The 27138-nt window shown below is 43.4% G+C and overlaps 1 protein-coding gene across 4 annotated transcripts in view; it reads left to right on the top strand.

Moving 5' to 3' along the window:
- The window catches only part of SV2B (synaptic vesicle glycoprotein 2B), a 64113-nt gene that overhangs the window by 31674 nt on the left and 5301 nt on the right, over window positions 1-27138 (top strand). For all 4 annotated transcript variants that reach the window (XM_014888809.2, XM_088172634.1, XM_088172633.1 and 1 more), the window contains exons 2-12: window positions 1479-2328; window positions 12317-12497; window positions 13078-13229; window positions 15050-15183; window positions 15939-16028; window positions 18142-18252; window positions 19356-19444; window positions 20163-20327; window positions 22880-23013; window positions 23740-23940; window positions 26165-26324. In XM_014888809.2, the coding sequence (XP_014744295.1) occupies window positions 1845-2328; window positions 12317-12497; window positions 13078-13229; window positions 15050-15183; window positions 15939-16028; window positions 18142-18252; window positions 19356-19444; window positions 20163-20327; window positions 22880-23013; window positions 23740-23940; window positions 26165-26324 (1901 nt within the window). In that variant the 5' untranslated portion in view covers window positions 1479-1844. The remainder of the gene's footprint in view (window positions 1-1478; window positions 2329-12316; window positions 12498-13077; window positions 13230-15049; window positions 15184-15938; window positions 16029-18141; window positions 18253-19355; window positions 19445-20162; window positions 20328-22879; window positions 23014-23739; window positions 23941-26164; window positions 26325-27138) is intronic.

Raw genomic sequence — 27138 nt, forward strand, 5'->3', positions numbered from 1 at the left:
CTTTTTGAGCCTTGGGAGAATCCCCTGTTGTCTTTTTCAATTGGTGCAAAAGGTATGGTGAGATTCAGCGTAAAGAAAGGGAAGAGGAAACACGTTGAGTGTAGTGACAAATAGCAGAGGGCCAGAGAAAAGGAAGAGGTTCTGACAGGCTCTGCAGAGGCTGTGTTGTAATTATGGGCCACAAATACATAGGTAGATAAGCAGAAGTGCAGAGGAAGCTTTTATGAAGTTCCTTGGAGCAGCTCCATGAACAGCACAGGCAAGGCATGGCCATCAATCCATGCAAGGGCTCTGCTCCTTCCTTACCCTGAGCATTTGGGCTGCCAGAAAATCACAGCTGAAGGAGTGATGCCCCTCTGAGCATTTTATTATAGAGAGTGCTACTGAATTTCTCCTCTGAAGTCATTTTAGCTGCATATAGCAGTGTTATTTACAGTGTGTGCATTTGCGTGCACTTCTATAGGTCAACTGACTGTGTAGGTAACAACACCCACACATGCTCAGGCTTGTGCCTGCCTGTGTCAATCCATACCTCATTTACACTTTATTTAGGCAAGTAGCTCAAAGCTTGAAGCAAAGTCCACGTTCTGTGCATGCCTACGCTGCGCTGGCTGCTCTGGCGTGACTCCACTCCCTTTCCCATGTGCTTCTCCTTCCAAACTCTGTGTCTACAGCTGTGTGAGAGGCAGGGGAGCACTGGAGAGCCAGCTGGCTGGAAACTGCCTGGAAAATAATGGAAATCAGGTGTCCAGAAGGAGAGGAGTGTGTGTTTAGATGTGTCTTGACTTCCCTTGGTTTTCCCTGCAGACAGCAGTGATTCTGTATTAGCTTTGTTTTTTTGCTCTCTGTGAAAATCACCCCCTGTTGATGTTTAGATATGGGGAGAACAGAGCTTGGTATGACTTTTGGGGACTTTATCTTGGCGTGACTTTTGGTGACTTTATCTTGGCAGACACTGTATGCCAGTTGTGCATCTGGCATACAGATGGAGAGACACTAGGGAAAAAAAGAAGCCAATAAATAAAATTAATGTGGGGACCTGGATGAAAAAGAAAACCAAGATCATATTTTGTCTTGTTATGATGCTAGCCAGTTGTAGGGACCAGGGATGAGTGTGCTCTGAGGAGATGGATGGAAACATATTTAGCAACCTGAGAGCTCTGTTCCAGCAACCCAGCCCAGTGCTGCTCTGCTCTCAGTGGAAAGCAGGACCACATATGGGAGGCAGGACTTCCAGGAATGACAGAAATTGGGACCACATCATATGTTACATTCTACTTTGGGTTCCCACAAAACTTGGTACATTTTAATGCTCTATTTTTTTCTGAGGCTTTGGGTTTTGATGATGCAAAAACATTCCTCTGTTGCCATATTTTTTCAAAGGAAAAGCTTGTATTCAAAATGTTGGGCATTAAACTCAGTGCATGTGTGCTCGCAAGCTTACTGCTGTCTCATTGCTATTGTTTCCTCTTTCTCAGGACGTGACCTTCAGCACCACAATGAATCAGGAAAAACCTGTCAAATCCTCCTAGCTCCCTGGCTGTGCAATTTGCTGTTCCCTTGCTGTTCCCCAGACAGCAGCTTTTCTCACCCAAAGCACAGAAGCCGGCAAGTCACAAATGACAGCTGAAAAGTGAAGCATTACCAAAAGCTGTGTGAGAGTCTGTCAAAGAGAGCCTTTATATATAATTCTCCTTCTGAGCCTGGGAAGCTGTGCATCCCATCGGTTCCAAAGGACGCAGAGAAGATATGTTCAAGTAACCAACACCACAAACTGCACAAATCCATACACACTTTAGAATATCCACACAGTGACCTACAGGGTTTAGAACTCTCTGTTCAGAATGGATGATGGATATAGAAACACAAACCAGGTCTCAGATGACTACAGGTACCAGGATGGCAACTACGACGCACCCAATGACGGCTACTACCGGGGCGGGGATGAGCCCGGGCAGGAGGAGGATGCCCAGAGTGATGTCACAGAAGGCCACGATGAGGATGATGAGGTCTATGAGGGGGAGTACCAAGGGATCCCACACCCAGATGACATTAAAGAAAAGCAGAAGAAGCGAGGCCCTGCCGTGGACGATGAGTACAGAGACCGTGCTGACCTTATGGCCGAGAGGATGGAGGATGAGGAGCAACTTGCCCACCAGTATGAGAACATCATTGAGGAGTGTGGCCATGGACGCTTCCAGTGGACTCTCTTCTTTGTTTTAGGGTTGGCACTGATGGCAGATGGGGTGGAGGTGTTTGTGGTTGGATTTGTTCTTCCCAGTGCTGAGAAGGATATGTGCTTGTCCAGTTCCAACAAAGGGATGCTGGGTAAGTGCAAACAGCTCCTCTAATGCAGTGGAAAGCAGCTGGGACACCTCTTTCTAGTGACCAGCTGATTTCAGGATCTTCTAATGACTTTCTTCTTGTGTTGTATGTCATGCACATTCATGCCTGGGTGGATCTGACTCAGGAGGGACTCACATGCTGATGAGCAGCAGAATTGTACAAGAATGTACTCTGGCCCCGGTGACAATCTGATCACAATGGGCTGGACCTGGGCAAGGCAGCTCACAGTCTGCAGGTCCACAGGGTAAAAGTCCCAGGGGTGTTCAGGGATAAATAAGTGAAAAGCTAAAGGTGGATCTAGTGACTCAAAATTCAAAGCTGTTAGAAACTATAGGTTTCCCTTTTCTTCAGTCCCAACTGGCAAATCAAACATGCAGTCAGTTCCTTCTGCCTGCTAACTTCTCAGTTTGCTCATATGTTCAGGATCAGATGTAGTCAATGGACATTTCTTTTTAGGTCTGTGGAATGCAATTAAAGTGCAGCATGCAGATTAAAGCTGAGGCTACTGGCAGCATCCCCTTTGCATCACTACTGACATCTCCCTGAGGTCAAAATACAAGATTTAGTTATTGGGAGTGAGACTGGGTGGAAAGGTTTGGATGAACAGTTTTTTCCCTTGAACAATAGGCAAGCCAAATTCCATCTGCCAAAACAGCAAAGCTTCTCAGATCTCCAAGAATCAAGGCAGGATCCAGCATGGTCTGTAGTGAGAGCCAGCCACGCAATAGGACAGAGCATCTGGAAGAGAAATAAAATAGCTCTTGGAATAACTGCTTGAGGAGGGAGAGAGTGGGTCTTGATGGACATGTACTGGGATTGCAGGGAATCATCAGGGACTGTAGGTCATAAATGCTGGCCCAGAAGCCTTGCCTGATGCAAGGTAAATGCAGATTTGGGACTAGACCCCAGCTCTTGACTTCATTCTATTTACATAATTTTCATGTGACAAAGGCAATAGATATTTATCTCTATCTAAACCTCTGTCCTTGGTGTACTGAGGTCATATTCACTTTTCTGTTTCTCTCTTTTTCCTTTGAACTTGAGGATCGGGATGTTTCTTTCTATAGTTATCCAGGTTTGTACTGGCTTTTGAGCCTTAAAGAATTTAGTAACTTTCTTGCTTCACAAACCCCTTAAAAATTCTAGCTCGAAATATCTCCAGCCAGTTATCTAAAAGCAAACCTCTCACAATTAGATTCTGATTTCAAAGGGACTTTGGAATTCACCAGCTCCCTGTGGGACACAAGGCCTGGTGTCTTTTCAGTGATGATACCTTTTTTGAAAAGCAGGTCATTTATTTTGGTGACTCTCTGAAAGCTGAGATTTTCTGAAACTCTGACCCCATAAATATCTACCTCTGTATAGCTCAAGCTCTGGCAGGCTCCTGAATGAGAAAACTTCAAATGTCACAAGGAAATTTATCTTTGAAGTATTTCTGGCCCAACCACAGGTAAAAATGAACACGAAATCTCCCCAGAGAGCGTGTTCTGCTTTTTCCAGCTCAGTATTTGCAAGGCTGAAAGTTCAGGGTGTTCTGATAAGCTCTGAATAAGCAAGGAGACATTTGGGTCCGTATCCAACCCCAGCTCCAGCCTCCTGCGCACTGACAGAGCTAATCTGGGACTGCTAATGAGGGGAAGAGAACTCTTCTTGCTGCCTTTCCTGCCCACTTTCAAACACAGCTTGTGAGAACCTATTTTGCAAGGCAACTTCTCCTGTCCTTATCTTGTTTGTTTGGGGGATCTGCTGTCAAAGCTTGTATTCAAACTATTTCAGGACTTCATTATGAAAGGAAAAAAATAATTTTTCTAAAAACAATAAGAGCTGGTTCATCTTAGTTTGGAGCAGGGAGGAGAGTGGGTGGTTATGGTAGCATGCAGTTGTTATTGACTGGTGGTCAATACATGGGACAGGTCTCTGATTCAGTCCATCTCATTTGTTAAACACCCTTTCTTGTCTGCTGGACACCTCTCTGCTGCTGGATCTGAGGTTTGTGAGATGACTCTGTGAGAATGAATTAAGCATGGCCTGGAAATCCTTACATTGCACAGCAGTGCTCTGATGTACCCAAAGCATCAAGAAGAGACTGTGATGGACCTGGGCTGGGTAGGGGCTGCTGGAGGGCAGAGGAAGGGAACAGTGCAGATCTCTGGGTCTGAAGAGGGGAAGGATTCTTTCTGCCAGATGAAGGCTGGCAGCAGCAGGGGAGAGGGTGTTGGAGGTTTGACAGGCAGCAGGGCAGTGCAGGGACATGAGGTGTGGGTGCAGCCCTGCCTCCAGCACAGCCTCGTGCCCCAAATACTGCCCTACAAGGAGGTTTCATCTCTTTTCTGAGCAGCTGGGGCACAAGGACAGCAGATTTCAACTTTTCAAGGGGAAGGCTGAGGAAGTTGATAGAAGCTATTCATAGAGACAAGAACAAAATAATTAATATATTTCTTAGGACAGTTTCAGCTCCCATCCCGCTGTAGCTAGGAAGAAAGGTATCTCCTACAAAGCTCAGTGTCCAAGACAAGCTCATGTCCCTCTGTGAACCCATTCCCTTTGTGGCCTATGGCAGTGCACATTGATCAGGGAATAGAGATTGGTTTGGTGGCAATCAAAGAGCCTTCACCCCAACTTCCAATGTGCATTGACAGTCCTGCACCAGTGTGTCTGCACAGGGTGAACAGGGGGGTGATTGGACCAGGCACAGCTTTCCCTCAAGTTATCACATGGTTTTAGGGAAGCAGGGATTTTATCCACACATGAGCTACTGCCCCTTGCCTTATCCCCATGTACCAATAAACATCTCGTGTTTATTCCCAAGGAACCAATTATCTCCCCTCGTTTTTGCTAAGGAAACATAACCAGGTTTTCCCAGGAGCAGTTAAGGTCACTTCCAGGCAACTGCTAACATTTAAAACACACAAGGTCTCAGCCATAACAAGAGTGCCCAGGAGGGAAAAACTGGGAAATAAGTCAGGTGAGTAATCAAACTCCAGCAGAAATAGGAAGGGACAAATAGGAGAGATAAAGCAGACGCCTCCTAAAGACCAATTTAGTAAAGTTCAGCTTCTGTTAAAAGGACATTTTACATTAAACACTCTGCATATTGCATATTTTTTCTCCCTTGGAAAGCAGTCATGGGAAAATATCAAGCAAACTATGGCCAAATTATGCAAAAATTGCAAATAAACAGATGCCCGCAGTGTTTCATGAAATGTGTGAAATGGATATGACACATCTTAGAAAACGTTTACATTTCATTCTGAAAATAAACATCTCACCATCAGATGCAAATTAACAGCTATTTTAGCCCTAAATATCCCAAGTGGGGCAAAACACGTATTTGGAGTTTTTCAGTTATGAGAAATGCTATTTTAAAGATGATTTCGGGGGTATTACAAAAATAAAACCCACCAACAACAAAAAAGAAACAACAGTATACATATTTCAGCAGTTTGATTTCATCAACTTTTAATACAAGTTGTTAAGAATAAGTTTGGTAACGTAGCAACATTATTTTTACTCATTCATTTGATAAATCAGCTTTGCTGAGCTCTCATCATCAGTAGTCAAAATAATAATTCAATTCTTAAATTTACTGAAACAATATTCCTTCTCAGTATGATACAGCCTATTGGAAACATTTTTTTAATACGCTAAAAATAATCAAAAGAATAATAAAATTTGTAATTTTGTATTTGCTGAAAGGCTCACAGTACTATTATTTGGAGAAACATCTCATAAATATATATCTTTACATGCTATAAATCAGTTTTTAGAGGACTAAATATTATGTTTGCAAACACAGAGCAATAAGTACACAACAAGTATAAAAGATAATGACATAGTAATGTTTTAAACTTCTTCACATCCTGCATATAAAGAACTCGAGGCACAGTTAAAGCATCAGCCCTCCCAGATCCCAGAGCTGCAGTTGTGTTATCATCATTTCACAGTTCACTAAACTGAGACAAGGAAATTTTTAAGGGCTTTGCCCGTAACTGTAAAACAGCTACACTAAGGCTGAGAATAAAATTGCTTTTTCAGGCTCCCTTCTCCTTTTTATGATTTAATAATATTTTTTTTAAGGAGAATATCATATTACAGATTCTTAACCTTGTAATGCCAGATTTAAAAAGCCTTGAAAAAAAGATCCTATAAGTTATTATGCTTTTATGTAGCAATTCAAGCTTGGCTGTGTGATTCAGGTTAAATAGAATGTGTACAACAGGCCTGCTTTGAGCTGTGTGAAGAGGATGTTTTATTATCAGCTGAGATAAAATCTGGTCCCAGCTTCTCATTGACCTGAATTCACCTGATATGACAGTAAATCCTAATCCCCTCTGCAGGGCTCAATGGCTTTTCTCCACTTCATTTTTTTAACTCTGGCTGAGCACAGACAAGCCCAGCCGTGGCTCCCTTGCTCTGCCATGGTTATTTTGGTTATTTGTTGCCTCTTTTGCTCCTCCATGGCCATGGATCCCCACCACAGCAGCCAGTACACCCTGCTGAGACCTGCCCTTGTCAGGTGTGGGTTCCTGGCTGCATGTTTGCTCTTGGTTAGAAATGCTCAGCCCGAGGTACATCCCAAGGAGCATCCCCACCTCGAGCAGTAGGGGAAAAATAAAGGTGTTCTTGTGATTTGAGAACACCCCACATTTTGTGTAGGTCTGATATGGGGATGAATGGCTGTTTCTCCATTTGTAAACACTGTGGGAATTTCATCTGATGCGTTCCAGCATGAGGAGGTTTTTGTTGGACAGGAGAGGATTTGTTTGGACTCTGTTGAAATATTCACTTTAGCAGAGGGGCTGGGTGGGCAGAACCAGATGGTCCCATGAATATTGTGTTGCTGGACAAGCCCTGCTTTGAGGTGTGAAGCTGGCTGAGCATAAACACCACCCACACCCCGCTGGCAGCACCTCACCTGTGCTGTGCCTCACCTCACCTGTGCTGTGCCTCACCTCACCTGTGCTGTGCCACAGCCCCACGGGCTCACCCACCCACCTGGCTCCAGCTGCACACCCCCCTCCAGCAGCCAGATTTGCCCAATGTCCACACACAGATCTCCCAAAATGGAACATTGCCTTTCCCATGGAAGATTCCTTTCTCAGTGCCAGAGCTGCTAGTTGTGGAAGGAGTCTCAGTGCTTGTATTAACCAGCAAGGAGAGTGCAACAGGACCAGCCTTTCCTTTGATTTCCATGTAAAGGTCAAGCTGATTCATGGGGAAAGCATTAATAAGCCTACAAGGAAGGGCAGATTGAAAATTGCAGGAAAAAGGGAAAAAAAGGGCCACCAGCCTTCAGCTCACCCACTGCCAGGACCCTCCCTTGTTCTGGGACATCAGTATGGTACAAAAGAGTCACCATTATCACTGCTTTATCCCTCTCTTTCAATTACTTACAATTGGATTCTCTGCCTTGCCACATCCATCTTCCAAATTGTCCAGACCTGGCTCACAAAGTTTTGTTTGTGTCCATAAGATGCGTCCCTAACAGATTCTACACCAGTAACAGTATTTCAATTTTGTTTTTATTACAATTTGAACTGCAAGATATGTATGGTCCTAATAATTTTCTCTTGTCCAAATGCTCTCCCTCTTCAAGAGCCTCTTTTTTTGTACTGTAGGGCTGTACTGGTAGTGACCCGGGATTGGAAGGCAGGTAGGAGCTTTCCCATTCCTGTGGTTACTGGCTCCATGCAAACCAGAGACAAAGCAGACAAACTCTGGGCCCAGGCAGCCTCCTCACCTCCCTGACAGCCCCAAGGACTCTGGGACTAATTCTTCTCAGTGAGATATTTGGGCTTGTTCTGCTCAATTTTTCTACTTATTCCACAAGTCTTTGTCCTGTCTTAAAAGGGATTATTTTTAGATGTGCCTCTTTTTAAAGAACTTTAATCCCCTTAACTAACAATGACAAAAATTCATGCTTGTGATGCATATTTAGGTAAACTTTGAATTTTTTTTTTTCTTAAACCCCTAGAAGTTTACTTTTAACTATACTGAAGTAGTAAAAATACAGTTTAGCACACCGAGAGCCATAAATTGTACCTACAGTATATTCCTTTCCTTATTCCTAGAACTTCAGCTTTTAACTTCAAATTCCTGTCTGATACAGAGCACACAACTTCAGTGAAGGCTAATGAATTTCTTAATGTGAAAATGCTAAGTATGTTACCCCTTTTCTAGTGGGAATAAGCCCAGTCAGTGGTCACATATTTTCCTTATAACTTCAGCAATGGATGAGTCATAACCCAAAATTTATTCATAGAATTTCAGCTCTTTGGTTTTCCACTGCTTTTATGGGAGGCTGTTGCAGACTTTCCCACAGGCATTCATTATTCTCCAGGACTTGTGGAATAGCCTGCAAATAATGGCTTATTCAGAGTTGCCCTTAACATTTCATCTGAGCACCTTATGTGTCAATTGGGAAGCTGATCCCTCCTAGCACAGTCTAAGTCTGTGTGGTTTGAAGCCAAGTTTAGAAGTGAATATTCTGGTGCAGAGCATTGTAATGTTGTACTGTAGAATATTTGATGGACAGAACTAGCCCAGCATAAGGAATACCATTTTGTGATCACTTTTTTTGGTCCAACTCTCCTTAAAATTTTAATTTCCTTGATATGAGCTGAGCTAGGTAGCAACTATCACGTGTTCCCTGGAAGACTGTCTTCCTACAAAGAGGCTGAGTAACTCTTCCACTCCTCCCTGGGTCCTTGTCACCTTTTTGTCAATCCAGGACACAGCAATCTGCAAAGCAGACGTTGTTCTGCACCCTGGGTCCCGAGATCCATCAGCTGACAGAGTGTTCTATAGCAGCTACCCCTAAGTTTTAATTATATTGGCCAGAATATGCAGTCTTCACCAAAAAAAGACCTCTCCATGATAATGAAGTGTTCTGTTGATTTTGCTTCAACCCCGAAGCACATATTTCCATAACCAAGATCCTTCCCTCAAAACCTGGCTAAGTAGACAGTTTCTGGTTGTCCCTGATATCTTCTTTTCTACAGATTTTTATTTTTTTAAATTCCTGGGGGACCACGAATCAGTTGATTTATCATATACAATAACTAATTAAAGCAACATCCTCCAGATGAGTTTGTGACATTAACAGCTCTGCTGTGATTTATCTGCTCACTGTTTGATGGATGCTGTGTTGCAGAGATCCAATCTTCCCTTCCATCACAAGTCTGGGCTCCCTAGTCAGAATCTGCAGGGGTGTGCTTACAAAAGCAGCTCCACTTCTTCATGTCGAGTTTCAAGCACTGCCACATTCTGTGCTGAGCCCACTCTTCTCCTGGCCAGGGAACAGGCTGCCCCTCACCAGTCACTGCAGTAAAACACCGGCTAGAAGACAGTAACAATCTCCTCCACCTCCTCCTGACCTGAGATGTTTTCTGTTACTAAGAGGATTTGGATGAACATCTGCCATCCAGGGATTTTCTCCAACAAAAAAAAAAATTAAAAAATCAAGTTTGGCAGAACATTTTTTCTTCCTCATCAGGGTCTGGCAGTGCTGGCAGGGCTCACTGTCAGATGGGTGGCTGTGATGAATCAGTGAGTAGATACAGGGCTCATCCTCACTTCCTTCCACTGGCTGCCATCAGAGTTGCTCCATTAAATGTGGCTCAGGAGCCAGGGTAAAAGCATTAAGCCATCCAGAACTGCATTAAGATCCTTCCTTCAGGAAGCTTTTGGATTGAAACTGTTTTTGCTTTGGCTCACACTTGTAATTTTCACTTCAGTGAACAAGCTGGAGGTCAAAGTTAATAGAAATGGTGATCTCAGAGTCTGAGATGTGTCTGTATCTTCTCTTCAGATCAGTACCTGAAACCTTGACACACCTTCAGATCACCTCACCAGGACAGCTTGGATCAGGAGGGTAGGGCAAGGATAGGTTGCACAGAGCCACATGCTCATGGTGGAGGTACAATTGGCCAAATCCTGCTCCACGGTTCTGGTACAAAGGCTTTTCATAGACAAGAGCAGACTTTTTGCTGCCCATCAGACGCCATGTGAATTGAAAAGAATCACTCACATAGAGGTGACCCCACTGTGGAATAAGGAAATTTAAGAAATCCAAATTTTTCCACATCTGATCAATGTGACACCAGTGTCCTTCAAATGCTGCAATGGATCTCTGCTGCATAGCTTTTAATTTAGTAATGCATTTTAAATCAAGTGCAGGCATTTGCAATCAAAAGCAAGACAGGATCAGCTGCCAGATAACTCTGCATTAGCCCTTAGCTGGCTTTGCTGGACAGCACAGAGCTGCCTTCAGCCACCAGACTGATTGTTTTGTTTAAACATTAATGAATTACAAACACATTCATTGCCACCTTGTTTTCCAAGAGCAGGACCTGGGGAAGGCCTTGGCTCTCAAGAGAAGCCAAGCTTGGTTCAAGGTGAGGAATGGACCTCCAAAGAGTCAACCATGTCTGAAAAATGTTTCTTTTAGCTGTATTTCGTCAATCACCGAATAGAAATGTTTCCTGTTAAGGCAGTGTATTTACTTGTTCAGCATCTGATGCCTTCATTTGGGGCCAGGGATGCAGAGAGCACTGCTGCTTTCCTTCAGCCCCTGCTCAGCTGGATCTTGAACCTGACATATCCCCAGTGTCCAAACACCCTGAAGCATCATCCTTTTCTTTCAAGAACTCCCTGCACTGCAAGTTCTGCTTTCTGGCAAGCAGATGTTCTTCATCCTGAAACAGCTCAGCTCCTCTGGATCACATCCAGCCATGGTCAGGCCCCACCAGGATCTCCACACAGGATTGTGCAGCCTATAGACACAGGCTACAGTCTGTCAATGGGGTTTTATATGATGCAGCAGAAATTCTTGGGAGCAGCTTCTTGTACCTCTGTGCTCTCCAGGGAAAGCTGTGGTTGCAACCAATTTCTTCTGAACTACATCTGGAAAGTAGAAAAAATAAATGAAAAATAGATTCCTGAACGTTTGAGCATTATTAATTAGAGCTGTTTACACTGGTACCTGCACAAAGCAAAAGGCAATAAAATCTGTGGCCCTTCTGCAGCAGTGGCAGTAGAAGAGCAAAGGACAATTGCCATGTTCTTCAGGACAGTAGCAAGCACAAACTGAGCAGGGTACAGGGAGACTACCCAGGGTGGAAACCCATTCTCTCCTACTCAGCCTGGCACTAAATGAGTCATTGACACTGTCATTTGAGGACCTCAATAGTAGAAGACATGGTGAAGTCAGGTTAAAAAGAAGAATCCATCTTTCTTAACAATGCTAGAGAGAGAACTCTGCAGAGCAAACTGTCCAGACAAGCCTTAGGTTCTCCCTTCTCAAATTTTCAAATCAAGACTGCACTCTTGAGTAAGCTGTCCTTTAGTTAGACACCAGATCTTGGCTCAGTAATGAAGGAAGTAGCTGAGCTACACGAGGTGAGTCTGGGTAACAGACTGATCCTTTCAGATACAGCTGGGAAAAGCAGAGAGTGAAGGATGAAACACTGCAAAGAGATTTAGCCATGCTTCAGCAGTGTCTCTGCTCTCACAGCTTTCTGAGCATAAACAGCAGCCTGACAGAGCCTCCCCCTACACATCCTCCATCCTGCTGCACTCAGGGGGGTCAGAGGAGTTAAGACATCAGACTTCTGTTGTATTGTTGGTGGCACATAGCTGGGACACGTGCATCCTAAGCTGCTTATGCCTGGCCATTGCTTACGTGCAGGGGATATGTGAGCAGCGAGGTTGGGAAGGAAAGAGGTGGGTCTGGTCAAATGAGGGTATGTCCATATTGCCCGAAGTGATGGCAGCTCTCAGGCACAAGATGGGAAAATTACTGTCCTGCCAATGGGCAGAGTTTCTGGCATCTGAGATTTGGGGTGGTTAGGAGTATCTCTATTGCACAGTATGCCAGGACGACATCAGCTGCCACGTGGGCACTTTAAAATCTGCTTCAACACTGTGTACTATTTCCACCCTGTTAACAAGCTGTCTCTCTCACTTCCAGGCTTGATAGTCTACTTAGGAATGATGGTGGGGGCTGTCTTGCTGGGAGGCCTCGCTGATAAACTGGGAAGAAAGCAATGCCTCATCATTTCACTTGCAATCAATGCTGCCTTCGCGTTCCTCTCCTCCTTCGTCCAGGGATACGGATTCTTCCTCTTCTGCCGCCTTATCTCAGGCCTCGGGTGGGTACCTGGTGACTGCCCCCTGTCCTGGGGAGCCGGGACAGATGGGCAGTGTGGGGGTGTGGGGTGGCTGCTCAGGAGATGCATCCCTGGTACCCAGCTGGGATGGCATTGCCATTTAGGACGTGTGGCTGTGTTGCCTCACCCTTGACCCTTAGGGCTGTAATGATGGAAAAGTTTGGTTATTGATGTTCTTTTGGTACTGCCCAAATTGTGCAGAAATATGAAAAATCCCCACCTCCAAGGCCTCCAATGAGACCCTCAGCAATTCCAATTGACTGCCTGTATTTTGCCTCCCTAAAATGAAATAACAAGAGAAGATGTTTAAGTGAAGAGCAGGATATTACTCTGGGTTTGTACAAACTGCACAGGAAATTCAGCTTTTAGAGCATGAAAAGGATCTTGTTTATCTTTAATTTCTAAGACCAGTCCAACCAAAGAGAGATTTTCATTTTTCCTCTAAGTCTCACTTCTGAGCAGCCCATTTGTGTGTGACCTTCCCTCATTAAACATGCAATCCTAACCACAAAGACATGGATGAAGACTCTCATTTTCCCGATGTGCTGTTTTTTCTTCTCAGTATTGGGGGCACCCTCCCCATCGTGTTTGCCTATTTTTCTGAATTCCTGTCTCGTGAGAAGAGGGGGGAACACCTGAGCTGGCTTTGCATGTTCTGGATGATTGGTGGCATTTATGCTTCAGCAATGGCTTGGAGCATCATCCCACATTACGGTAATTTGCGCTTTTGACTTTCTACACCACCACATTCCTACACCACCACACCTTGCACAGGCAGTGACAGTTCTTACACATCCCACCATAAGTATCACTGAAAATAATAGATACCTGAAGTGGTCACAGAAGGTCTCATAAACTGACTGCACGATTGACTGATGGATACTGAATTGTCGATGGGACTGGACAGGGCTGCTTTCCATCTAAAGTCTCAAATACATCCCTTGAATTACATTGCTGGAGCCTGAGCTCTTAGTCTAAATGTCAACTCATTTGGGGAAAAAATTGACTGAGATTATATTGCAAAAATTGATCCAGTTATCAAAAACAAGCTACTTTAATCAGGGAATTACTGGATGCTGTGAGTGGTAGCAGTTAGGACAGCACATGTGCTTTCCCTTAGCCAAGTGTCCACACTGTCAGGGCTGTGTCTGGTGACACAACTGCCCAGCATGTGATGGGCTAAAGTCACTTCTGACTTCACATACATGGGCACAGGAGTGGAATGGGTTCCCTGCCCTCAGCTGGAAGTGGGAATGAAAAAGTGGATGGCTGTAAACTGAAATTTTCTTGTGCTCTGAAAAGCAAAATCTGCATGTCATGTGAAATTCCTTGTAACTTGTGTATATAACCTAAGAAAACACCAGAAGCAAATATCTACTGGAAAAGATTAATTCCCCCAGTATTCAGTGACACCAGCTGTTTGCAAAATCCTGTTTGAGGAAAGTAGGACAGTTCACAAAACCCACAAAGGAAACCACTAACATTTACCTATCTATCATTTCATTTTTAGCACATTTAAAACAGTATAAAGAAATATTCATGCTTTTGATTGACGTGACAGAGACTGTTGGAAGAAATAGGCAAACTTACTGCAGTGGTGTCAGGTAGAAATAATTCTATTACCTGCAACAACATTTGCTTTTAGAAGCCCTTAGATATTTATATTACAATTAATTTTCAGATGAGTTTTTGATGTTGTGTTTCTGTAACTTCTTTTTGATTTCCAGTGTTCCACCTTCTATTTTGGAACTGTGTGAAATCATTGGAGCACCATGACTGGCTCAGATGAGGCCTCTGCAAAACCCATTGCTTGATGATTTCCTAATTATGTGAATAAGATTTTTTAAAGGAAAATAAAATGATTTGAACACTCCTTATGAGATTTGAGCCTAGGGAATGGAGCAATGTAGGAGAATGAGACTGTACTTTCCAGTTCTTAGCAGGGAATATCTAACTTGGTCACACACCAGGAAAAAAGCAGGAGCGGGGGTCAAATGCAGGATTAGGATTTTGATGTTTTTAAGTTTGAACCCCAGCTCAGGTTTTGTAAGTCTGGAAAAAAATAGACTTGCTTTTCTTGCTCACTTCCATGAAATGTGAAATACATATGTGATGTAGGAGATGGAAAGAAGCTGTCTCTAATGTGCCTCTCAGATCAGAGATTTAACCTTTGTAAACCTTTGGGAACATCACTGAGAAGCAATCAGTTATGGCCCTTATTCCTGTACAATTTTCCAGCCTTACCAGCCTACAGCAGCACAGAGCTGTTCCTATCACTAGGTGATTTCTAAACTCAAAGATAAAAGAAGGTTCTTAAAAGGCAGAGCCTGAGCATGTTCCAATTTCTGTAATGAACATGAACTTCTATCTGCTGAGCATGCTACAGAGCCTCCAAGAGCCACCAGTACTAAGAATAGCAAACTTTCAACCTGTCCTCATGTCATACACAGCTGCAAAGTTCAGAGCTGCTTTAGCAGAGAAAAACTCAGAATTTCTGGCCAGTATTTTTACTTGTTGGCTCTTGCTGTTTCCAGGCTGGGGGTTCAGTATGGGAACCAAGTACCACTTCCACAGCTGGAGAGTCTTTGTACTCGTGTGTGCTCTGCCCTGCATCGCCTCCCTGGTGGCACTGAAATTCATGCCTGAAAGCCCACGGTTTTTGCTGGAGGTAAGATGATTCATCTCAAACCTTGCAGTCAGATATCAGCAGAGGATGGCAGGTCCCTAATGTGTCAGTGCCTGTCTTTCTTTGTCCCATCAAACACACAGAGCACAAGCTCAGAGGCAAAGCCACTCCTACATGTCTACACCAGTTCCACAGACTACTTAAACCCCAAAGATTGCAGACTGTGGGGTCAATGACTGATGATTAGTGTGTCACTGCCAGATGGGGAACAGAAGGAAGGTAGTGAGAGATGGGAATTTTATATGGCCAACAAAGGCACTTTGAAAACATCTCACCGAGTTTGGACATGGAACTACTGAATCCTGGTGGTAGAGCAAAGGGCAAAGTACATTTAGCTGAGTAAAATACTTAAACCTCAGCAATCTTAAGCAAGTATTCTGTATCTCCATTTCACAGATGGGAAATGTAGCAATACATAGTTCAAACCTGCAAGCCTTTAGCAGAATTGGGGTGAGAGTCCAGTTCTCCTCATCCATCTCCTCTTCTTTCATCTATTTTTAAAGCTCTATCCCTGACCCCTTTTCTTCCTCAGGCAGTTTTAGGACAATTCCTTTCTCCAGAGATGCTGAACTCTGTGAATACCAAGCAGCTTTCAGCTCTTCAGGTTTCATGCAGCCCAGGCTGTCTGTGTGCTCCTCCACTATGCTGGACCTCTAGAATTGCTTTCTCTTTGTGCATTGATAAATTACAGAGCTGGGAGCTTGAACACTTGCTTTCCTTCTCTTTGGTGTTTTCAGATTGGTAAACATGATGAAGCTTGGATGATCCTGAAGCAAGTTCATGACACCAACATGCGGGCCAAGGGCGAGCCAGAGCGGGTGTTTACGGTGAGCTGAGCAAAGCCATGGGTAAAGAAAAGCTGGGCTTACCCTCCTTAGTGCAGCACAGCACAACTTTATTCCTCTTCGGGACTCTTTCAATGTAATCTCTCCCCCAGCAACCAGAAAAAGGACTGTGAGAAACATTTTGTGCATTTAAACTTAGATGCCAGTCTGTTTTTCCACTAATTAATCAAGTCTATCAGTTGCAGTGAGTACTCTTCATTCCTGGTGTTACTCTACATCCTTTAGACCAGTGATTTCTCAATTATGCACATGCTTAATTGGCTTGCTCTAAGAGACTAAAACAAAATAATAGAGATATTAGCCACACGGGAAACCTGAGTCACTCCTTTATCAATTCTGGCTTCTCATCAAAGTCTGATTAAACTTCACATACTTTCTAATGAGCTTTCCAAACTCCACCTGCCTCATACCCAGTCTTTAATCTCTCCAAGGGAAAGTGGGATGAGTGGCTATTACTCATTGGTCTGCTGCTCGTGAAAAAGGTCACACCAGCGGAGTCATTAATAGTAAAATCAGAGGAAAGGTTTATGCTGGGGTTAGCTGCAAATTACTATAATTCAGTTGTAAAATCCTGGTGAGCCAGCCAGGGAAGAATTCTTGATTTATTCTTTTAAAGATGAGAGCACACATGCTTTTAAAGGATGGGAAAAAGGAGATACACTTGTGTGTGAAATGTATTTTTGATCAAGAAGGTGAGCAACGCTCCATGTTCAGAAGGGTTGTCAGGAAACTGTGCCGATGGGGAGTGATCCTTCAAGGAAATTAAGGTTTCATATCTGAGCATGACAATTATGTGCAGGTTCATGTAGTATCTTAATGAGCATGTGTTATTTTTAGGCTACCAACCATCTGAGTAATGCAAGCCCTGATAGCATAGGTGAGAGAGACGTTTTCTTTAAATCCATCACTGTCTTTGCTGTAACGCTGAGCTGGGAAATGGAGCTCAAATATAAATACATATAAATATATATATATATATCTCACAAAGTAGGGCACTATGAGAGTCTGAGCTGAGTAGGAGAATGAAGGAGAAGCTGTACAGCCTCCATTAGTGCTCGTTACTCCATGCAAGAGTCGTGACTGCAGTGGAGGAGCTGAGCTGGGTATCGCACCTCGAGGCAGCGGCTGAGCCGAGATGTACTGACACCCGCTGGCACAGGGGCTGATCGGAGCTCCTGGTGTGGCACAAACTCAGCTTTTGTGTTCTTCTGATAGGCCAGAAGTTGTCAGTTTGTGGTGAGTCAGCTGGTACGGGACAGTTCCCAGATCTGACATTTAATCGGTGCCAGGAAGAGGAATGTGGAGACTCCGCAGCTGAGCCAAGGCGCTCGTTCACACTCAGAAATTTATTCAGCAGATTTTCGCCTCCTCCACGTGTTTACAAACACTTCTGTTTTCTTGAATATGTCCTTTAATTAACGTTACTAAGCAAATATTTACTGTGATCCATTTGTAAGTTTTCCTGAGCAGTCCAGTTCAGGTACTCAGCAGTGAAAATTCAGACTCTTTGGGTGAAGCAAACTGATTGCATTGTGTGGGCTCACTTGATGGCAGGATACATTTTCAGCTGCAAAGATTCCCATCTACACATTCATTTGTCATAGAAGTTCTGCCAGTGGTATTTAAAAGATGTTAAATGAGAAATATTCCTGCTGGTTGTCTTAGAAGAATGAAATCCTGAGGACACAGTTTGGGTACAAGTGGCTGATCTTGGAGATAATGTTTACTATACTTTCTGAGTCATAATTTGTAGTGAGAATCTGAAGATAGAGAAATAAGGTAGTATACAGGTACATTAGCCAGTAAATGGAAGATTGAAGTGGACATGATGTACTTAAAATATTTCATGGAAGAAGAGAGAGAGAGAGAGGATGAAGCGATGGATTAAAAGAAGGAAGGAAGGCTTATTTCTGTTAATAGTCTCTTGCTGTAATTAAATCAATTAGCTCAATTGCTAATGCTGACTTTCAAGGAAAAAATAATAAGGGTTATTAGGTGGAAACATTGCCCAGAAGACAGTGGAATTTAAATCCACCCAAGATCAATTCTGGAAACTTCAGTCCAATTTTTTTCACTTTTTTTTTTTTCTCTCCAGGTTTCCTATATCAAAACTCCAAAGCAAGTAGATGAATTTATTGAAATCCAGAGCTCAACAGGGACCTGGTACCAGCGGTGGCTGGTCAGAATCACAACTACTTTAAAGCAGGTAAAGAGAAGAAAAAACTCCACACAGTGCTCCAGTGCCTCCTTGCTTCAGGTCATTGTACCTTGAAACCCTGACTCTCACTTCAGAAAATCTTCTATTTTTTGCAAAGAGCTGCAATCTGACTGCACTTTCTGTGCAGATGTGTGCACCTGCTAACTGCCAGCCCCAAAAAGCCCCTGTGAGCATCACTGTCATCCAGCAGTGCACAGCTGGGCCAGCCACAGCCCCAAGTGCTTAGCTCTCCTCCTATGCAGATAAATATTGATTTTCTCTCCCCAAGCCTAAGTGAAATTACCACCTGCAGTGGAGGCAGAAAGTGTTTGCTCTTTATTCCTGCTGAGACCAAGTTTCTAAGAACGTTATGCTGCCTCCTTAGCTAATTTAACCTTTTATACCTGCTATGCCGCTCACCTAAAGCCCATGTAGGACTGTGGAAAACCTTGCTAGAACTTCTAGTATTGAAGGGTGAACTGAAAATAAAGGAAAGTTATTCTTAATTAACAGCAATGCTGTATAGTAGGTGCTATACTATTACTATATTTACATGGCAAGATAAGAGCTTGAGGAGTTACATCCCCTCATGTTCTTGGCAGCATTTTCTGCAATGAGTCAAGAGCAGATCTTGGTCTGCCTCCTGCTTGGCTTCATCCCTACCTGATTTCATCTTACACCTCCTAAAGTGCCAGCTATGTTTGGGCTTTTGCACTTCAGAGAGCTTTCAACCTCAGTTTGAAAGCACTCCTGACCCTAAACATATATTTGAAAATATAAAGTCAGAGGGTCTGAGAACAATCTCATATCCACATTTGCTGATATATCCTGAGAGAGACACTGCATCATACCCAGCCCTAATCATGCACTCCAGCTCATTACAGAGGGCTCAGATCAAGTGCTCTTGCATTGAGCTGATTAAGTGATTTTTTTGTAACCCATTTACTTGATAAATATAATTTTGAAAAAAAAAAGTGAATATAAGCCATACATCTGACCTTCCCCGAATGAACCCATTTTTCTGACATTAGGTTTATGATGCACTCAGAAATTAAGCTGTCAAGTGTCTGCTGGGGTATCCTGGCAGCTAATTCCTTCTTGTGGATTTGTAGGTTTGGGACAACGTGCTATATTGTTTAACAGCCCAGTACAGGATGAACACACTGATGCTGGCTGTAGTTTGGTTTACAATGGCCTTAAGGTAAGCAAGGTACTTCTTTATATTTTTCAGGAAACTAAGCACTATTCAGAGTCTGAATAGTTATTTACACATGAAAATAAACTATTATAAAATTGATCTTGGTCTTATTTTAAAGAGTTTTTGTGAACTAATCCTTGCTCTCCTACAAATATTGATCAATTTGATTGCTTTATATGAAGTACAAGGTGCTTTGAACAAATCAGGACTTGAGAAGTCGTTGGTAGCACAGTGATAAATTGACTCTCTCACCTTTAGATCCTTCATTTGATCTTGTCCACAGTCACACACAAAAGACACAACCCTACTAGATTCTCAGCTGTTCCTCAGTCTAGATCAAAACCATTCAGGGGAGTCTAAATCTAAACTACAGGTGAATTTTGTCTAACTCTCACTTGAACTGCACACTTGCAGAAATCAGCCCAATTTGTTTCTGCTCTGCTGATTTAATGGGTAGCAAGGTTAGCACATTTCTTTATTCCTTAGCCAAGGGAATTGAAATTAATTGTCCTGCTTCAAGTGCAAGGGAATGGTCCAACATTCTTCTGAGATCAGCAGGGTGCTTAGAGTGCAGAAACACTTTGCTCAGTCCTGTGTCAGAACTGAGCAAGAATTTGTGTCAGACATGCATTCACATTTGGAGTTTAGCAAGTTTACAGGCTGTGAAGTAGATCTTTGGAAGAATGTTGTGTCCCTGATGTGTCTCCCAATCCTGCTGCAGTTACTACGGCCTTATTGTCTGGTTCCCTGACATGATCCGCTATTTCCAAGATGAGGCATATGAATCCCGAGTGAAGATCTTTGATGAGGAAGAAGTGTCCCATTTCACCTTTAATTTCACCCTGGAAAACCAGATCCACAGAAATGGGGAATACAGGAATGACAAGTAAGTGAACAGAATTTGCTTTGATGTATTCAAACTGAAATAAATTTCTAGAAAGCTCTTTACTTCTTTTCCATTTTCTATCAACTTCAGCCTCTCTGTTGTTCTTTTGGACACTCAATTGAAATCTCTCAAACCCCAGAGGCAATTTTTGACAGACAAAATACCATTTTAATCCTGCTTTTCCACCTGGTTTGCCTCTGTCACTGATTTCTGCAGAACCCAGGGGATGCCTGTGAGGAGTTGTGCTTCCAGCAGCCCCGTGTTGGGATCAGGGCAGTGAGTGCCCACCTGGCTGTGCTGGGCAGCCCTGCTCGCAGGGGTGACTTCTTTTTCCTTAGCCCACACTGACATCTACTGGGCTTGGGCAGCCACTGATAATGAAATTGCTGTTCTATTTCCAAAATAAAAAACTATTTCTCCTTGAAGTCCTCTGTATGAATGACCCCAGTCTCTATTCTGCAGCCCATTAGTGCAAAGTGGGCCATGGCCACACTGGGCTGCTTCTCCCACTGCAGTCACTATCTCCCCACAGATGAGTGTGTCACCTTCTCTTTTAGTGTTTTGAAGTCAGTGAATTTACTCCAGCAGAACATCATCACTTTCCTCCCTTTTTTCCTCCTATTTGGGCTGGACTTGTTTTTTCTTCTGCATCCAGCCTGGACCCCAATCACTCTATGTTCCACAGCAATGTAAATCCTAGTCTTTCCATTACTACTTTTCAAAATCCCAACAGAAAGGGAAAATATCCCTATGTAATTTCTGTGATCTCATTGCCCCGGGTAGATCTAACAGGATGCTGCTCCAGCTGCCTTGCTGGAGGGAGCTCCTCCCCGTGTGGATGCTCAGTGTTACACAAAACACTCTTTGCTTTAACCTTCACAGCTGAAACCACATCTCATTGCCCAGCCAGGTTGTTCCAATCCAAACTATTTGTCTCCATTTCCTTGTTATATATTTGATATATATTGGTGGGGGACCCCAACATGTGTCCCATGCCCTTCCATACACCTTCCCTGCAACAAGGAGCTGAGCTTGATGCAAACCTAGCCCCACAATTCCTGTTCCCTAAAAGGAAGTGATGAGAAGTGAGTGTTGGTTAAATTCAGGGATTGGGGATAATTTTTTTATGCCTATAGGAGGTGCTGAATTTTCACTAACTTCATTGAGAATTGAGGACACTCAGCATCTTGCTGGATGAAGACATAGAACTGAAATGTAAATCAGGAGAATTCCTTCCTTGGCCCTCTCCATTTCAAATATTCAAACCCTCATCAAGCTAAATTGCAGTAATGCCCAGAAGTTATCTCAGTATGGTTTACAGCTGTGTTTTCCCTGCAGCCCTAGGCTGGGAGCTAAAATTCCATGGATCACCAGGCCATTGCTATCTGACTGTTCTAAAGTTGAGTGTTAAGAAAGCAAACTGCAGGGGGGAAAGGGTTTTAACAGCCTTTGGGAGTAAATACATCACAGGCAGATACATCACTGAGCAAAAGCAGAACAGCTTAAGTTTTGCTGTAACCTGTGAGACCCTCTACAGGGAGCAAAACACTTGAATAATCTTCTTGTGGTATTTTGTGCATTAATAATTTCTGTTAGTAGGCTCAGTCAAGAAGCCCTGCAGTGCTCATTTAAAGGTGTAAACAACCATCACGTTATGCTGTGTTAAAAGTGCTCAATTCAATTAAGCTGCAGAGTATATGTTAGAAGGCTTTTTTTCATCTGCTGACAGTCATGGCCTCTTTAACTAGAGCAATAATGCTTGTTCTTAATAGCTCCTTACATCTTCTAAACATGCCTGTGCATTACCTAATACATCTTCTCAGTGTTCCTGCAAAATCTCACAGGTAAATCAATATTGTGTCATCCTTCAGGCAGCCAGGTCAGACATGTCACGCTTCCCATCAGAGGAGAAATCAATCACCTGACACAGTTTATTATTTTTAGTGAAATCTGTTTTCATTATATGATAAGTAATAAACCTCAAACAGAGATGGTTACAAGCAGAACTCAGATAATCTCCCCACTCTCTCCAGAATCCCTACTGCATTTTCACTTTAAAAATCGCTTGGAGTTTAAACAACTGTCAGAAACCTTTCACCAAATGGCTCAATAAGCTCCTGATAGTGTCTGGTTTTATTTATGATGGAGGAAGGGGGAGACTAAGGAAGGCAGCAAGGTCAGTTCATGAAGGAAATGCCCTGCATTGAGTAAAATTCTGTTTTCTTCAGACAGATTAGGACAGAACATGAGAAGATTTTTGTCCCCTCAGCTTTAGAAGCACATTTCCTCAGATATGATTATTTTGAGGAATAGAAAAACTGCCCAAATCCTAAAAGATCCATGTCTCTATAAAAAATATACCTCTTCAGACCCCTCTCTCCTAATAAAACACAGAAGGACCTGGAGGGAGTTATGCATTCAAGCAACACTTTTTCTGTAAATAACTCTAGAAATTGGAATTAGTGCTCTGTCTCTTGAAATAGCCACTGCACACTATGCAGTGTAGAAAATATCTTAAAGCACAGAGTAAAGTTCTGTTTCCTGCCCCACAGATTTATTGGCATGAAATTCAAGGAAGTGAGATTTGAGGATTCATTATTTGAAGATTGCTACTTTGAAGATGTGAGATCCAGTGAGACCTTCTTTGAAAACTGCACCATCATCTCTACTGTCTTCTATAACACTGGTAATGGGATTCCTGCTGCAGTGCCATCTCTGTAACTGGGAACTATTTTATCATATCAGAAAACTATTTTATTAGAACCATTTTATCTGCTTTCTGGGAGAAAGGATGGTAGGGATCTGTGTGTTTGAGTGTGTGCTGGGTAATGAGAGTGATGCTGTATGAAAAGAGTGTGATGCATTTGGAAGGAGACCTCAGGTAGCTCCATCAGTGATTTTAACCCTATGGCTTTTGGTGTCTCTGAATGTTATATAGGAAATGCAAAATTCTGTGCTCAGGCCCCGACAGGTTAAAGTAAAGGCAAAATTCCCAGCACTTTACAGCTCTACTCAGTAAAACTGGCTTAAAATATAATTTGAAGCCACTGGCAGTTGAAGATCATCAGCAGTAAAACGATCACTAATTTATACCAAAAAAGCTCTTCATTGCTACTCTAATGAAGAACAAATTATAATGTTAAGAAAACCAAAGCCTGCATTGCCCTGTCCTTCTGTCATGGGGATACTGGTTCAGGTGACTCCACAAATAAAAGGAGTGTATGAGCTTGCATCTACCAGGAGCCAAGGACTCAGCTAGAGTTTGGCACTCTAATAAATTTCCACTGAAATAAATACTCCCTGGCCATTTCCATTGGATTAGAAACTTCTGCTGAGTCTTTGGTTTGGTCCTTGTTGTTGTATGAAGGGAGTTCAGCCAAGCAGGTCAAGCCTTTTCCTCTTTCCCTCACAGATCTCTACGAACACAAATTCATCAACTGCAGGCTCATCAACAGCACGTTCATGAAGGAGAAGGAAGGCTGCCACATCGACTTTGAGGAGGACAATGATTTTCTGATCTACCTGGTCAGCTTCCTGGGCAGCCTGTCCGTGCTGCCAGGCAACATCATCTCTGCACTGCTCATGGACAAAATCGGGAGGATAAAGATGATTGGTGAGTGGGGACAGGGGTGATGGGGCACAGCCCTGCAGAGAGCCCTGCTCCGTGTGAAGGGCTCACTGTGTCTGCATGGCTTTGTCATCCCCAAAGCAAAAGGAGCAGAAGGATAAAGACTAGAGGGTGAGGCAGGTGATCTACTCCATGGCAGTGAGCAAGTGACCTACTCCCCACCTTCTCACCCTGCTTTCTCTGTGGCTGCAATATCTTTTTTTTATCATTATTTTGCCTTTTGTGTCAAATCCTGAATGTTTTTCCAGTGTTCAGCAAAACAGAGCTAGAAAAGGACCTCTCGTTCCTGTTGAGTTGCTGCTGAAGTCCGAAGCCTCTGTATAAATAAATGAACATTTTGCTTGTAGCTATGAATATTCACAAAGATTATTTGATGTGGCAGCTTGACAGCCCAGGAGTTCCCTCCTTTGGTTTTTATCTGATTTTCAAATGATTGCACAAGCAGCTTCAGAGACCATATGGTGAATTAACTGACCATGCCACAGCCAAGAAAGGAGCCACCCTTTAGCATTGTGGGAATGAGTTATCGAATTATCACCTTATCAGCTTTTTGAATACTTTGGGAATTGCTGGTGTTGCAGCCTCCAGGGTTCAGACCTTGCTCTCCAGGTACGATGGGATCATGCCCTGAGGGACAGCCAAAGGAAGGTAATAAAATCAGCAGGAGTAAGGGATGAATTGCTCTCTTGAGCTCCTCTTTCTCCTCTGAGAACAGAGGGAAGGTTTAGCTCAGCCTCACCTTCAGACAGGTTAAAGTAGAGCAAGATGAGTGATGTCTCAGGAATGTACACTGAGGGAAAATGAGCATTCATGGGGTGAATTTGGAAAAGGCCCAAACAAACCAGAGGGCTTGTGAGAAATAAATTAGAGGAAGCTGAATGAGAATCAGATTGTCCATCCTGCAAACATGTCAGCATTTCAGCATTTTCATCTGGAATTGGGATGACAGCTGGAGCCCTAAATGCTTATTTCTCCTGCAAAACGAAGAGAACAGGACAAAAATTAGTAACGGCGTGCTGAAACGTCTCACTATGGAATTTCCAACTGAAAGAGCCTTCTGGCGTCCCACCTGTATCACTCTGTCAAACTTATTATTTCTGGTCAGCTTAACAGGAAAACTGAATTTCTCCTTTGTGTTATGTGTCTCGCTGAGGCTTCAGTTCATTTTTATCACGTCCTGCCAAGCCTTCCCTTGTACAAAACAGCAGATCTCTTGGTGCCCTCATGGTGACCAGTGCTGGGCTGGGCTTTTGCAGCAGGGGGAATATCCACACCACACTGTGGGGATGTAGTTTAGCCTGGTACCGTGGAGGAGAAGTGGACATGGAGTCCAGCTTTTCATAGGCAGGCCACTGCAGTGGCAAGATGCAACATAATGTCCAAATGGAAGCATTTTAGTTACACTTCAGCATCCAAATTATTTTGGATAGTGCTAAATTGACTCCAAAAACACCAAACAACAGAGAAAATTGTTTGCTTTTCTGGTAATAAATGACGATTTTTCAGTGATAACAGAACATTCTGGTGAAAAATAGTTTGATTTTTCACAAATTTCATTTTTCAGGTGAAAATTCCCAATGGGGCAGAAAGCAATGATGTAGCTATTAATATTTCTGAATCTGAACTGTGTCTAACTGAGCATGAATGCTCTCACTTTCTCCCTTGGTGATGTTCATAAAATTATGGCTCCTGTGCAAATGTGCCATGAAATCTAATGATGTTCTTGTAATTAAAAGAGACCTCAAGTGCTTCATACAAGTGACTGTAAATTATCCTAATTGGGACTAGAAATGTGGCAAGTGACTTCAATACAATATGAAATGCACAAGCTTATCACTTGGAACTCAAGTTGAAAAACCTTCACAATGATGCTTCCTCCTTATTGACTTTCATGTTTACTTGCCTCTGCTCTTCCTGGGTCCATCTGGAAGTCTGAGATGCTGGAAGCCTGCCTGGAAAAGCCTATCTTCCCAGCCTTTGTAGAGCAGGACTATCAGCAAGATCAGGTGGACACTGAGAACATTTCCCGGCTGGTTTCCAGCATCAAAGAATGACAGACAGGCAGCACCGAGGCGTTTTTGGATTCTCACAGATTTAATTCTTATTGGGATGAAACGCCATCTCTCGAAATCCTCTTTAACAAATGTGTTTGCCCAGCTGTGGACAGGGGGAGCTGGTGCCAGGGTTTCAGTGTTGGTTTCCCCCCCAGGTGGCTCGATGCTGATCTCAGCCGTGTGCTGCTTCTTCCTGTTCTTCGGGAACAGCGAGTCTGCAATGATCGGCTGGCAGTGCCTCTTCTGTGGGGCCAGCATCGCCGCCTGGAACGCCCTGGATGTCATCACCGTGGAGCTCTACCCCACGGACAAAAGGTGCTCAGGACACTGCTCCTTTTTGTCTCCACCCTCTACCTGGTTCCCAGAGGAAAAAGCTGCCCTGGAGACACGTGGGTGGGGGAGGTGTAAATTTTTATTTATTTTACTTTCACCAGTCCTTCAGGGCAGTGTAATTCTGGGTCAGAACAAACGTGTTCAAGCACAGTTCTGCTTGTGTGGCAGGTTGAACACAGGGATAACGTGGACATATGGAAGTTATGGGCTGATAAATCAAAGAATCATAGAATCATGATATCACAGAATGGTTTGGGTTGGAAGGGATCTTAAAGATCAGCTAGGTCTAAACCCCATGCCATGGGAAGGGGCACCAAATGAAAGCTGTACTCTGTCATTTCCATGGATGTGCATGGAGGTCTGGCCTTTCACACTGCATCCCAAGCCTCTTGTCATGGCTCATCACTGGGGCAGCCCTCCCCTCCAAAACCTGGAGAAAACTATGTGCACAGAGTGATTTGGGATATGGGGTAGAACAGGAGACTTTGGGACAATGTCCTGCAGATTGAATCTTTCCTTACAACATTACAAGCCCCTTTTTGGCTTTTTCAGACTGTTGGGGAAAGCCAGATATGAAGGAGGAGGACTGTACATTGAAAGTAATATGCTTTTAGTTGCTGGCTGAAACAGGATTTAGAGGAGAGCTGTGGTTGCTTTTCTGGTGAGAACCCACTCCAGGCAGCCCTTGGAAGGGCTTTGAGGAGATCTGGAGCAGATTTTGTCCTGCTCTCTTTGGCGGGGGGGCAAAGGCTGACAGAGTGGGCCACTCTAGGACTAGGGAGAAGGTGAGATTAAA

The sequence above is a fragment of the Sturnus vulgaris genome, chromosome 13 (assembly GCF_052056855.1).
Source record: "Sturnus vulgaris isolate bStuVul1 chromosome 13, bStuVul1.hap1, whole genome shotgun sequence".
Classification (NCBI taxonomy): domain Eukaryota; kingdom Metazoa; phylum Chordata; class Aves; order Passeriformes; family Sturnidae; genus Sturnus; species Sturnus vulgaris.